A 13,248-nucleotide genomic window follows, 5' to 3' on the forward strand; every position below is an offset into this window, starting at 1 on the left:
AGAATGGCTTGGGTTGGAAGGGACCTTAAAGATTACCTAGTTCCAACGCCCCTGCCGTGGGCATGGACATCCCACTACATCAGGCTGCCCAAGGCCCCATCAAGCCTGGCCTTGAACACCTCCAGGGATGGGGCAGCCACAGCTTCCCTGCAACCTATGCGAGTGTCTGATTGTAAAGAGTTTCTTCCTAATATCCTGTTCAAATCTTCCCTTCTCCAATTTATAGCCATTTCCCCATATCCTATCACTACATGCATCACTGCAAAAATATGGTCAGGTGAAAATTTGTTCCCTGATGTAGGTGAAGAGCTTTTCCTTGGTAGTGGAAGAGTGGGGAGAGTGGAGGTGGCCACAGGAGTGAGACAAACAGGAGCTTGCAGGAGAGCTGTTCATCTTATGTGGCTCAGCATGGGCACACTTCTGTTTCACAGTGTACTTGCTTATTCTTTATAGAACTGGGTTGATAAGCTTTGTTCATACAAGGTGCCCAGCAACTGGTACACTAGACTTTTCATTTGCTTGCACATTGTTGGAATTCTCCATCTATGCTTGCTCCTTAAAATTTCTATAACTTGAGCTGGTTTAGCTAGTAAAAAAACCCGGAAGTGATGTGGCTATTCTGGAGAAAGCAAACATATATGCTCTGATGAGGAGTTAAATATGAATTCTCCCTGGTTGAATTAAGGCCTGATTTCAAATGAAACCTTAGAAAATAAAGCTTGCAACATGTTGTTTAATAATTTATGGAGTTAGTCTTGACTTTTGGTCAAATGCCTTTGTTACTTAAATAGCTTTGCTGCCAACCAAATGTATCAGTGCTGCAAAGAAGACCTAGGATGAAGTTTTTGAGGTGGTTTTGATGCCAAAATGCCAACACTAGATGACATTTTAGAGAATGTTGGAGAATTTGACAGGTTTCAGAAGCAAACCTTCTTTGTCCTGTGTTTGCTTTCTGCTGCCTTCACCCCAGTGTATGTGGGTGTTGTCTTCTTTGGGTTCATCCCTGAGCATCGCTGCTTCAGTCCTGGAGTGGCTGAGCTGAGCCAGCGGTGTGGCTGGACCCTGGAGGAGCAGCTGAATCACACTGTGCCAGAGTGGGGTAACTATGGAGCCAGTTTCAGCAGCCGCTGCAGGAGGTACGAGGTGGATTGGAATGCGACGGGCATCAGCTGCACTGACCCCCTTGGCACTCTTGTGGGCAACCAGAGCACTATCCCTCTTGGTTCTTGCCAGGATGGCTGGGTCTACGACTCTCCAGGAACCTCTCTGGTGACTGAGGTAAAAATCAATGCCCCCTTTCCCTTGTCTCACGTGTTACAGACAAGCTGAGGGACACGGGAGTGGGTTGATGTAGCCTGTGCTGTCTTAAAAAGACACTTGCTTACCTGAATGAGGGATCCTTTCTTGCTGTGAACTTGTGCAGGACGCTGCAAATTGCCTTCCCTCTGTCCTTGCTGTGAGGCGTTGCCTTGGCTGCTCAGGAGGTTTTTATCTCCAGTTTGAGAGCAAAGCATATTTCAACAAATAAATTCCCAGGTAGATAAAGTCCAGTTCTGAATGAAACTCCCCTCACATGAGAGGGTTGGATTGGTGGTGGTGTGTAAACAGTTCCTGTGAGGGAGCAGCAGCTCGCAACACTGCAAACAACTGATCCCTGAGCTGGTGTGCTGCACAGATCTCCCAATCTTCTTGGGATTCACGTCAGTTCTTGACTTTTTTTTTTTCTCTTCTATATTTAATGAAGAAAGTCTTTTAAAGTTTGTTTCAACTATGAATGACTTGGGGTGGGGAAAAAGGTAATCGGCTCCCACAGTTAAGCAGCTTAAGTCAGGAATAAAGTGCAGAAAAGCCAGTGGCTATTTTGTGTTCTCAGAATATGTGCAAATAAACTGAAAATGGTATTTAAGCTACCAAGAGTACTTTAGGGTGTTTGGTGCTTTAACTTTAAAAATAAGTCAGTATCTGGGATGATAAACTTGATTTTGTCATAGAAAGTTCCACCAAGTGGAAGTTGAGGTCTTCCCCCCCCATACATCTAGCACAAACCTAAGAGCAGATAGATTTTGTATTCAAGCAACTTCAGCATTTATAGTTTTGTAAAATGTTGGAGCTAGATCTTGAATGTACTGTAAGTGTGCTTCTTTCCACAAAGTATGGACTGTGTAATACTAAAGTGAGGAAATAAGGCACCAAATCTCTTCAGACTGTTATGTGCATCCCTCAAACAGAGGGTGACCCAGGACTCCTACAAAGCAGCAGCACAGAAAGCAACTCTTGCTGCAAAAAGCTCGAGCAGATGCTGTGGTCTGGAAGCCCCCGTTATGATCTCTTGAGATTGTGGGAATCTGAAAACTTGCAGTCTGTGCGGATTTGTGCAGTCATGCTCTCACATCAGTTGCCTTCCTTTTTCTTCTGAAGGTAGTGCGAGGCCAGGCCTGCCAGTTGTTTCCTTCACAGGGTAATCAAAGCGGACACACACTGGGTGCTTTTTGGCACTGTGCGTTGCTTCTGAATGCAATTGCTCCCACAAAGGTTCTTGGGTTCTGTTATGGCTCTGGAAGCCAAGTGAGGGAAAGGGTAGTGCAGAATAAAGCATGTTACTTTGCTTGAATGAAAAAATTAACACATGGAAGCATATCCTTATGGGAATATCTGGGTTTATGTTGATTAAAGATTCATAGTTTTAAATAAACCCATCTGCCGGCAGGATGGGAAGGGATTCTCAGTCATATTAGGGCAGGTTTTTAGATTAATTTGTTTTTCCAGTAGCTTTTATGCATGTATCTGCTTAAGTAAGATATGAGAAGTAAGGCCAGATGGCAAATATCTATGAGTGCCCCTCTGTTATAAAGCTTGGCCCTGGATGCAAAATGCCTGGTTTCCCGGTGGGTTAAACTGTAGGAAAGTTCAGCTGAGCAAAAGGTCAGATCAGAGAGAAAATGCTGTGGCTTTGGGGACAGATGCAGATACCTCTTCCCACCCTCCTTTGAGGAGCCATGCTCTACAGGAAGCTGGACAAGGTAGGCTTCACCATTTAGGATACCATTAGTGAAGGCATCACCTTTAGTCCTGAGGGCTCTGCACGGATTACTGTGGCGTGTGAGGCATGAGACAAACAGAACTGCTTAGAAATGTCATAATTGGCTGCAAAAAAAAAGCTGCTTGAAAAGCCCGAGGTGATCATCAGGTCCACACTGATCCACACAAACTTGGGTCCTGGTCTTGACAGCCAGTAATTCTGATTATATTCTTTCCAATAGCAAGAGATGAGACATGAATAGGAAATACCAGAAAACTGCTCAAGGGCTTCATCCTGTTTTTTTAATGTTGGACACTTAAGTCAGTAGGGTTTCTGTGTGCTGATAAAACAGGCGTTGACCCAGAAACAAGTTTGAATCTTTAACTGAAGTGACGGAGACTTGTTGGATGTGAGCCAGCTTCTCATTTCGCTCTTTTACTTCTAACTGTGATTGATCTTTTAGTTTAACCTGGTGTGTGAGGACTCCTGGAAGCTGGACATCTTTCAGTCTTCTGTGAACGCTGGCTTTTTTATTGGCTCCATAAACATTGGCTACATAGCTGACAGGTATGTGTGGGTAGACGGTAAAACCCTCTGACCTCCCTTATCAGTGTTCAGCCGCTATGCTTAGGTAAAGGCAGAAAAAGGTTGTGGTGTCCCCTCTATTCTTCTCAAAATAAGTTCAGCTGCCTGGATGTTCAATCACAGTATTAGGAGTGAGTACTCTCTCTTAGGTCATACCTTGTGGTTTGCTCTAATCTTTCCTGGTCTTGAGTCCTGCAAGGACTATTTTAGGACCATGCACCCTAAACTCCCTACCGTACCACACCAGAGCCTGAGGGTGTTAGCCGAAGCCAGGCAATGCTGGTTTGGATCTTGGAAACATCTTACTTCATTTGGAAAAATTTTGAATGAGTAGCTGCAGAGATTGCCAGATAGATACAGCAGGATTGCTGGTTTGGTGCCCTGGCATCCTTAGCAGCCCTGTTCAAAGCTAGAAGAGACAGCTACTCTTGCTCAGGTGGCCAAGGTTAAAAAGAAACAAATGCTGACGTTTGAAAGCCCTTTTCCCCTAACCTTGTTCTTCTTTTGTCTAGAGACTGTTGGTACAGCAGGTTCTGAGCTGCTCCAGCTGTGAAATGCAGCTCATTCACAGCAAGATCCAGACGTATAAGATATTTGAGGATGAAGATTGGGGTATATAAATCTGTTACCCCAATGCATGCAGACATATCAGAATAATAATATTACCATCATATTAAGTCATCCTTACTTTTCACCCCATTACGAAAACCAAATTACTAGGCTGCTTATTCTGAGATTGAGAAAAGTCATAGCCCAAGTATATGCAAATATGAGACTACTGCTGCTTTTTAATTTGGGATTTTTTTTTTTTTCCTTCAAGAAGCCTGAAAACCTTTGTGGAATTGCAGAGCAATTGGCACAGTAATTTTTCAGGGGATTGAAAAGCAGATAAGTGAGTAATGGGCTAAGAATAAAAGTCAATATGCATCTATCCCTTGTATAACAAAGCTGGGCTTTTTTTCCAAAGATGCACAAAGCTCTTATTATGTTAAAATGCCTATGTTTTCATGATGAGTATTTTGCTTTACTTGTATTATCTTCCAATCCAGATTTGGCCGCAAGTTTTGTCTCTTAAATACAATCCTTGCAAACTTTGTCTGCGGAATCCTTCTCGTCTTCGTGCCCACCTACCTGTGGATAGTCATCTTCCGCTTCTTGCAAGGGCTGGTCAGCAAGGGCTGCTGGACTGCAGGCTACATCCTGGGTGAGTTCAGGCTCTTTTTCCAGGAGCAAGACTGGCTGCAGAAAATGAAGAGAAAACCTTCCAAACAAAAGCTGTTTAAAAAATACCTCCCATTGCTTTTAAAAAGCATGTATACGTGGTGATGTCAAAGAGTTTTCTTCCTCCCTGACTTCTCAGGATTTTTTCCAAACACTATTACTGGGGAGAATCATAGAATCACCAGGTTGGAAAGGACCTTTTGGATCATCAAGTCCAACCAGAAGCAACACTAGCCTTCAAAGCTCAAGCAAGCAGTATTATTTTAGAGCTGTTACCTCAAAGTAGGCTTTCCCTGACCGTGCAGCTCCCATTCGCAGATCTGGGCTCTCAGGTTCCCCTGCCTCCCCTTGCCCAACAGTTGGGAAAGTCGGTGGCCCCAGGGCAGCTGCTCCAATCTCCCAGACAGGGTGATGACAGAGGAGGCCATAAGAGAAAACAGGCAGAGGGTGGGGAAAACTGGAGGCATTTTTATGACCCAAAGAGCATTAAAGGGCAAACAGAGACTTTACAGCCTAAAAATAACCAAAGAACAGCATGTACTTGTGGAGAAAAAGACAAGCTGCTTGGGTATCTGGGTATTTGTCTGAGTGGAGGCCAACCTAGGGGAATGCAAAGTGATGCGAGGAGCCAGGCTGTGTTGTTGTTTCTCCCAGCATCTTGCAGTGATTGTATCTGGTGGTGAAGCACGGCTGGAGCCAGCTCGGGACTGCTTTCTGGTGCACAGCAGAGCTGCCTGGGACTTCTCTGGTGTGGAGTTCAGGCTCTTGTCAAAAAAACTCCAACATGAAACAGTGACTAAAGCAACAAATGAAAAAAAGAAAATTAAATTCTACCCAACAGAGCCTTGTCTGGACTAGAATGGCTAGTGGCACTATCAAATAGCTCCAAGTGTTCCAGTTAATGGTGATGGTGGTAAAAATGTAAATGTCGAGACAGTCTCAGTGAGGATGTCTTGCTAGTGCAGTTATCCAGACCTCTGTCATAAATAAAAACAAAATCATTTATTCCACAATCCAGATTGACTTCTGCCAAGACATGATTGTTCCTTCCTGTGAATATTCTAGATGCTTGCTTGGCATCTGAAATCTTTTCCTGGCACAAATGAAATGTTCATCACCTCCTCTTGGGAACTTTATATTATTTCAGAGCATAAAATTGCTTTCAGGACAATGACTTGCCCTATGCTGATGTTTTCCCTCAATTATACCTTGTTACTTCTGGATCCTCCTGGAAATTCTCTGATGAGAAAGAAGTCACTGAAAGAGAGAATCAGCCCCAAAGCCTGTTTAAATTTGTATTCTCTCCCTAAAGGTTGCCAATAACAAAAGCTTAGGGAAAGGTACAGGGACAGAGCAACCTTGTTATCATGCTCCCTAGGACATCTGTCTATCATTCAGCTACTTTTGGCTCAGTCCTGCTGATCACAAGGAGGTGTCTTTGTCTCTGTGCATTGTTTGGCCCAGCAGTGTTAACTAATTTGTGGCCCCAAAACTCAGCACTTTCTTCAGTTGCTAAACAACTGCTTTCTGTTCTTTTTCTATTGGTTTACTTTGAAATCACACAGATGGATGCAAAATTTCAAGTGTACTTGTGCCTGCCTGCAGGAATATTTACTTTTAGCTCTGTATATGAGCAAGACAACCTGTGGGGGCTATCCTGTGGTGTGCAGTTGCAAAGCACAGATGAGGTGTGAAGCCATCCATACGGGGAAGCTGCTTGCCTTCCCGTGGTACGAACATTTCTTATGCACTCAGAGTGAGATGCAGCCTGCAAAGGTGCACTTAGAAAACAATGTATTCTGCTTTGTTATTGGGTTAAAGTTGTTATCTAGGCTGATGTTTTACTAGAAGATCCATCTATGCATTTTGAGTAATGTTTGATTTTATTAGAGATTTCCACACCAGAGGACAGTACTGGATGCCTTAGGCCAGAGGAAGAGTGGAAGCAGTGTTCTCTCCTCTGGTGAGAGTTTGAGTGATGGAAAAGCAAACCTTCCTCTGCAAACACCACGGGATTTGTGCCCAGAGGCTTTATGCTGGAAGCCCAGTATTACTAAAATGCTTCAAGGTGCTAGTGCAGCATGGGTCTTCCAGCATCCTGGCAGGACAAATTACTTGTGTGCTGACTGGTTGTGTCTGGGCAGTTGTTCACCCATCTCTGTGTGTGTTTGCAGTGACAGAAGTTGTTGGTCCGAAGTACCGGAGGACAGTGGGCATCCTTTACCAGACAGCCTTCTCTGTTGGGCTTTTGATCTTTGATGCCATCGCTTACGCCATCCCTCACTGGCGGTGGCTGCAGCTCACTGTCACCCTGCCGAGCTGCTTCTTCCTGCTTTACTACTGGTAAATATGCTTTCATCCTACCTTTGCCCATGACCCAAACCCTAGATTGTCCTACTTTCTGAGGCTTGATACTGTAGGAGATTTGGCACTGCTTTTCAGTTTTGTGTACCTGTTAGCGCAAAGAGGAGGTACACAGCAAAAAGAAGAGGGAAATAAGACCCCTCAGCAACTCAGATTTCATTGCGTCTTTGCCTGTGCACCACACCTGATTTGTGTTTAAAAGGCAAACCACTGAAAAACACTGAGGGAGAGCGGTTTAATATAACTAATTATCTTCATAAGCATTTCATAAAGTAAAAAATACCTTGACATAATTTAGTGGATTCTACAATGAAACGGTGATTATTGAGAGGTTGTTGAATGCTAACCTAACCGTAATAGGTTGCTTACCTGTCCTTTTGAGAAAAGAAGTTGCAGCTTTTTGTGGTCTAATCAAAAGAAGGCACATGGCTTTACCTTTATTTTGGATTCTCTCCTCTCTTTTTGATTGATATGTTAAAGTTTGAGCTCTTTGGATTTGAAAATTTTTCTGCATGGGTCAAGAGGTTAGGAGTAGTAGAAAGAAATTTGTTGTCTTTCTTTTTCCATATCTGTGAATTTTTAAGCCAATTCTATCTTGTTTACTGCTTCTTAATCCGTGATGGTACAACTGAAAAATGGTCCTCTAAGAGGGACCAGTGTGTGGTGAACAGGCTGAGTAAAATGTTAGCACTGCTCTTGCTCAAAGCACTTCCCTGATTTATCTTTAGTAAACTCACCTCTGACTAAAGCCACTTCAACAACTACTTCTTTTACCTTTTAATCAGTGGAGCATGATATGTTTCCTGACTGGGACCTCTGTGGGTGTGACTGGACACCCTGTTTTGACCCCAAAACACCCACACCCACCCACCCTCCCTCCTCCGCCACCTCAATCAAAGCACTCTCTCGGCAGTCTCCGTACACGGCTTTGTTATGGTATATAACAGCATCTACTCACATTGTAGGTGCCTGCCAGAGTCTCCCAGGTGGCTGATATCCCAAGGCAAAAATGACAAAGCTATGAAGATTATCAGTGATATGGCTAAAAAAAATCGGAAGAAGATGCCTTCCCATATTGAGGTGAGCTCAGGGTTTGCTTGTACATGTAAAGGTGAATCACAATAGTTCCTTCCATCTGTTCCTCCCAGTAGAGACTTACTGTGCTACATACTTTGTACTGGCTCTCCTGCAGGATATTAAATTTGAAGAGGAGGATGATGGAAAGCAGAGTCCTTCAATCATTGACCTTGTTAGGACACCACAGATGAGAAAAAACACATTAATTTTGATGTACAACTGGTAAGAAGCTAATGTTGGAAAGCTGTTCTTGAAGCTCTGTTTTTGAAATCTCCAGCAAGACACAGGTTTCTTCTCTGATTAACTAATAAAGCTGGGATGTTATTCTCTGATCAGGTTCACAAGCTCTGTCCTCTATCAGGGGCTTATCATGCACATGGGAGTAGCTGCTGGGAACATGTATCTGGATTTCCTCTATTCTGCACTTGTTGAGTTCCCAGCTGCCTTCATCATCATAGTCACCATTGACCGTGTTGGGCGGCGCTACCCCTGGGCTGCAGCAAACCTGGTAGCTGGGGCTGCCTGTCTTGTCACAGCCCTGATCCCAGAGGGTAAGTCACCTGCATGAGGCCACGCAGTGGCTTCCTACTGTGGTGTTGTCGCCTGAGAACAGCATCCATCTCTTCTTCCCTCTTCCTGAGGTCCAGCCCCAAACGTCCACAAACCCATGCCAGTTATTGAATCATAGAATCACCAGGTCGGAAAAGACCTCTTAGGTCATTGAGTCCAACCATTCCTATCAAACACTAAACCATGCCCCTCAGCACCTCGTCCACCCATGCCTTAAACACCTCCAGGGAAGGTGACTCAACCACCTCCCTGGGCAGCCTGTTCCAGTGCCCAATGACCCTTTCTGCGAAAATTTTTTTCCTAATGTCCAGCCTGAGCCTCCCCAGTGGAGTCTGAGGCCATTCCTTCTCATCCTGTCCCCTGTCACTTGGGATACTGACTTTTAGGAGCACTCTTGGTGCTGCAGAAGTGAAATGAGGTTGATTCGCAGGACTGCTAGTGATAAATCTGAAAGCACTTGGGAAGGGCTCTGGGTCACAGTGCATGTAGTTCCATTCCCTCATTCATAGCTGAAAGAAATCTCCTCAAAAATCAAGTAACATGGCATTAGAAGCCCTCTAAAATAACACTGATGTATTAATGGATGACAACCAAATCGCTGGGTTATTTTTAAATGTGTTGAATACATTTTCTCTGCAGACATACATTGGCTAAAAGTGATTGCTGCTTGCATTGGGAGAATGGGAATCACAATAGCTTTTGAAATGGTTTGCTTTGTAAACACTGAACTGTATCCAACATACATCAGGTAGGTGCATCCTCCTCTCTGTTGGTGTTTGGCCTGGAAACAAATAGTTGAAGCTAATGTGTGTGCTACAGTTTAGCATAAAATAAGTTATCCTCAAATACTTCAGAGCTACACAAGTACTGCTGAACATAAAGTAGGTGGAGCACAATCAAAATGCTTTAAAAAGGTAGATTAATAAAGAAAACAGATGTATTTTAAGGCAGGTGAAAACTCCTGTGACTGAAATAAAGGGGAAAGACTGGAGAAAAACAGGGTGTGGATGAGGGATCTGAAGTCCTATGGTAGGGCTTGGATTTGTCCTGTGCAATGGTCAGAGTTGTGATCCATCCCCTTCCTCTGATACTAATGTGATCACTTTGCTGCTGAACCAGGAACCTCGGGGTGATGGTCTGCTCCTCCTTGTGTGATATTGGTGGAGTCATCGTGCCATTCATCGTCTACAGACTGACGGAAGTCTGGCATGATCTGCCACTGATCGTCTTCAGTAAGTGCCACCTCACCTCCTTCACCAGCTGTTCCTGGGGTTCAGCAGTGAGGCACAAGATTCAAAGGGATAGAAAAGCAGCTGAGGCAGTTGCCCCAAATTCAGCAGAAGCCCATTCCTGTCTTCAAAAGCTGTAGCCTTCAGCTTACAACAACCTAGAGCTTGCTTATGCATTCATGTCTCCTTTGCCCTTATTGTTCCTTGCATTTTAAAGGAAGATAGAGGTGAATACAGGTTAGACAGATGACGAAGAACTGAGAAGTATTCAAACAGTTTGAGATGAATATTTTTTTGAATTCAAATCTGATGAATTATAGCTCTTCTGTGAGGTATATTGTCTGAGTTCTAGTGCCAAACCCTAGAATTTCGCATAATTGTCTATTTAATGGAGCACAAGTGTGGCTGTTACACTTCAGCTTTTCTGGAAGATAACTGGCTGTTGTTCAGCTGTTTGGAAAGAGTTTGGTAAATAAATGCAAGATGAGTGTTTGCAGACCAGTGACCTGAACTCTCAGGTCAGGGTCTGCAAAACTTTTCTGAATCTAGAGAAGTTAATCATATTGTGTAGGAGATAATACATTGTTCATGTGTTTTCTAAATCTTCTTATGTAAATAGCAGAAAAATTGAGTCTGTTTCCTAGTATGTACTCAGACCAGAAAGGGTTCTATCCTTTTTTCAGTTGTCTGTCCAGCTGAGATGCCCTATTTTGGTGCATAACTTGCAAATGAATTTGGGTCATTGCTCTCTCCACGTGGCTGCTACATCTTCAAGAGATGGCATGCTGGTCTTGCATACAGACCCTTGATGTGCTCATCTTGACTGAAGAACAAAATAAGACTGTTTGAGTCCTTTGTGCCAGGCAGTATAAAATGTATTTATGCTGTAAATTGGTGTAAGCTAACAAACTCTTTTTTCATCTGTTTTTTTCAAAGCTGTTATTGGTTTGGTTGCGGGTGGATTAGTACTGCTTCTACCTGAAACTAAAGGAAGAGTTTTGCCTGAGACTGTTGAAGATGTTGAAAACTTTCACAGGTAAGTTAGGATGATGAACTCTTGGCACTTTTCACTTGAAATGGTGCAAAATCCCTGTGCAGAACTCCTTGGGGAAGCCCAGGGCTTACTTGGCTGCCTCCTAGAACTGCTAGTTATGTCCCAGACTCCAGCTGGAGAGATTGTTTACTCTCTTTACCAGGGCATCTAAAACAAAGCAGCTTAAGCCTTTAGTGACCTGTGTGTAACTGCACTAGACTCTCAAACCTGCGGCAACACTATTATAAATGTTATTTGTGCTTAAAAAAAGGGCAGTCTTTATAGCAGCAACTTGTGTGGTGAGTGGAGGACAAGTATGTACTGAGGAGCCAGAGAAAATTTAGAGGGTCTGAGGTTTAGATCGTAGAATCACAGGATCATAGTATACTTTGGGTTAGAGGGGACCTTAAAGATCATGCAGTTCCAACCCCCCTGCCATGGGCAGGGACATCTCCCATGAGGTGACCAGGCTGGCCAAGGCCCCATCCAACCTGGCCTTGAACATCTCCAGGGATGGGGCAGCCACAGCTTCCCTGGGCAACCTGTGCCAGTGCCTCACCATCCTCATGGTGAAGAAATTCTTCCTTACATCTAGTCTAAATCTGCCCCTCTCCAGTTTATACCCATTACCCCTAGTCCTATCACTACAAGGCTTTGTGAACAGTCCCTCCCCAGCTTTCTTGTAGGCCCACTTCATGTACTGGAAAGTCACTATAAGGTCTCCTCAGAGCTTTCTCTTCTCCAGGCTGAACAAGCCCAACTCTCTCTCAGCCTGTCCTCATAGCAGAAGTGCTCCAGCCCTCTCACCCTCTTTGTAGCCCTCCTCTGGACCCTTTCCAACAGTTCCATATCCTTCTTATGTTGAGGATTCCAGAACTAGACACCATACTCCAGATGAGGTCTCACAAGAGAGGAATAGAGGGGCAGAATCCCCTCCCTCACCCTGCTGGCCACGCTTCTTTTGATACAGCTGAGGATAATGTTGGCCTTCTGGGCTGCGAGTGCACATTGCCAGCTCATGTTGAGCTTCTCATCAACCAGCACCCACAAGTCCTTCACTGCAGGGCAGCTCTCAATCACGTCAGCCCCATCCTGTATTGAAATTCGGGATTGCCCTGACCCAGATGTAGGACCTTGTACTTGGCCTTGTTGAACCTCATGAGGTTTGCACAGGCCCACTTCTCCAGCCTGTCCAGGTCGCACTGGACATTTTCTTTGAGGGAGAGGGAGAGCAAGTGAAGAACTTGAAGTTTAGGTTCTCACTGAACATCTTCATTCCTGGTTTGTTGCTCACATTTTGTTATTCTTGCAGGCAAAGTGCTCCAAAAGCCAAAAAAATCTATCTTCATGTGCAAACATCAGAAGTAGCACATGACTGAAGAAGGCAGCACTCTTCCTGGACAGTCTGCTTTAGGATGCTAGCATGGAAAGGCAATTTGAAATAAATATTCTTGAAAGTCTTGTCTTTTTTTGTCTGCCTATCCTTTATTTATGATGTTTGTATTTTTCTGATGGGATTGTCCCTATTACTGCATTGCTGCTTCCCTCTCTGTATGCTATTCAGGGCTGGGAAATTTTCATAGCAGCTGTATAGACCTCAATGTGGGGACAGATCTTAACTTGGGGATGATGGGGCATATCCCAACAAAACTGTTTAAACCTTCACAAACCCTTAGAGAGCTGTATCTTTGCCTGTTTGGAGGAAGCAGCCCTGCAAGGGCATCCCCTTGGAGTGAACTGGACTCAGGTTTGGAGACCTGCAGGACTCTGAGCAGGGATTTGGCCAGGGCTCCTGAGCATTAGGGATGACACAGGGTCTGTCAGGAAATATTTGGCAGCTTTCACAAATTCCCTAGTCCATCCCATTCAGCAACTGTAACAGTCTTGCTGCTGCAGAGTAAAACAGGTACAATGGTACTTTGGCTCCCCTTCACTGTTTGTGTTGCTGGTCCCTAGCACTGCTGGGAAACACTGGTTTTCAATAAGGATGCTATTGGCAGAGGACAAGATACTACTACCCTTTAATGATCATCTGCAGGGAGAGAGCTCCCAGCTAAGCAAATTCCCCCAGGATTGCTTCTTGGTGTGGTAGTACAGTGACCTTGTTCTTGCTTTCAACTGGTTTGAGCCTCACCTAGTGTTCTGTGCTA

The 13,248-nt window shown here is 44.3% G+C and overlaps 1 protein-coding gene across 1 annotated transcript; it reads left to right on the forward strand.

Annotated features, from left to right (window-relative positions):
* The first annotated feature begins 780 nt into the window (after positions 1–780).
* Positions 781–12,564, forward strand: LOC138718042 (solute carrier family 22 member 2-like). Its single transcript, XM_069852188.1, has 11 exons — positions 781–1,278; positions 3,483–3,586; positions 4,654–4,808; positions 7,000–7,168; positions 8,155–8,269; positions 8,382–8,488; positions 8,603–8,817; positions 9,476–9,584; positions 9,956–10,068; positions 11,002–11,101; positions 12,411–12,564. The coding sequence occupies exons 1-11, from the start codon at positions 868–870 to the stop codon at positions 12,475–12,477; spliced, it is 1,665 nt and encodes a 554-aa protein (XP_069708289.1). The 5' UTR covers positions 781–867; the 3' UTR covers positions 12,478–12,564.
* The last annotated feature ends 684 nt before the right edge of the window (positions 12,565–13,248 follow it).

Source organism: Phaenicophaeus curvirostris, chromosome 2, assembly GCF_032191515.1.
Source record: "Phaenicophaeus curvirostris isolate KB17595 chromosome 2, BPBGC_Pcur_1.0, whole genome shotgun sequence".
NCBI lineage: Eukaryota > Metazoa > Chordata > Aves > Cuculiformes > Cuculidae > Phaenicophaeus > Phaenicophaeus curvirostris.

Bases quoted from the DNA above. Each gene is read 5' to 3' on its own strand.
- LOC138718042 (XM_069852188.1), top strand. From the start codon at position 868: ATGCCAACACTAGATGACATTTTAGAGAATGTTGGAGAATTTGACAGG. The intron at 1,279-3,482 runs GTAAAAATCAAT...TTGATCTTTTAG, and splicing joins GAACCTCTCTGGTGACTGAG to TTTAACCTGGTGTGTGAGGA. The intron at 3,587-4,653 runs GTATGTGTGGGT...CTTCCAATCCAG, and splicing joins ATTGGCTACATAGCTGACAG to ATTTGGCCGCAAGTTTTGTC.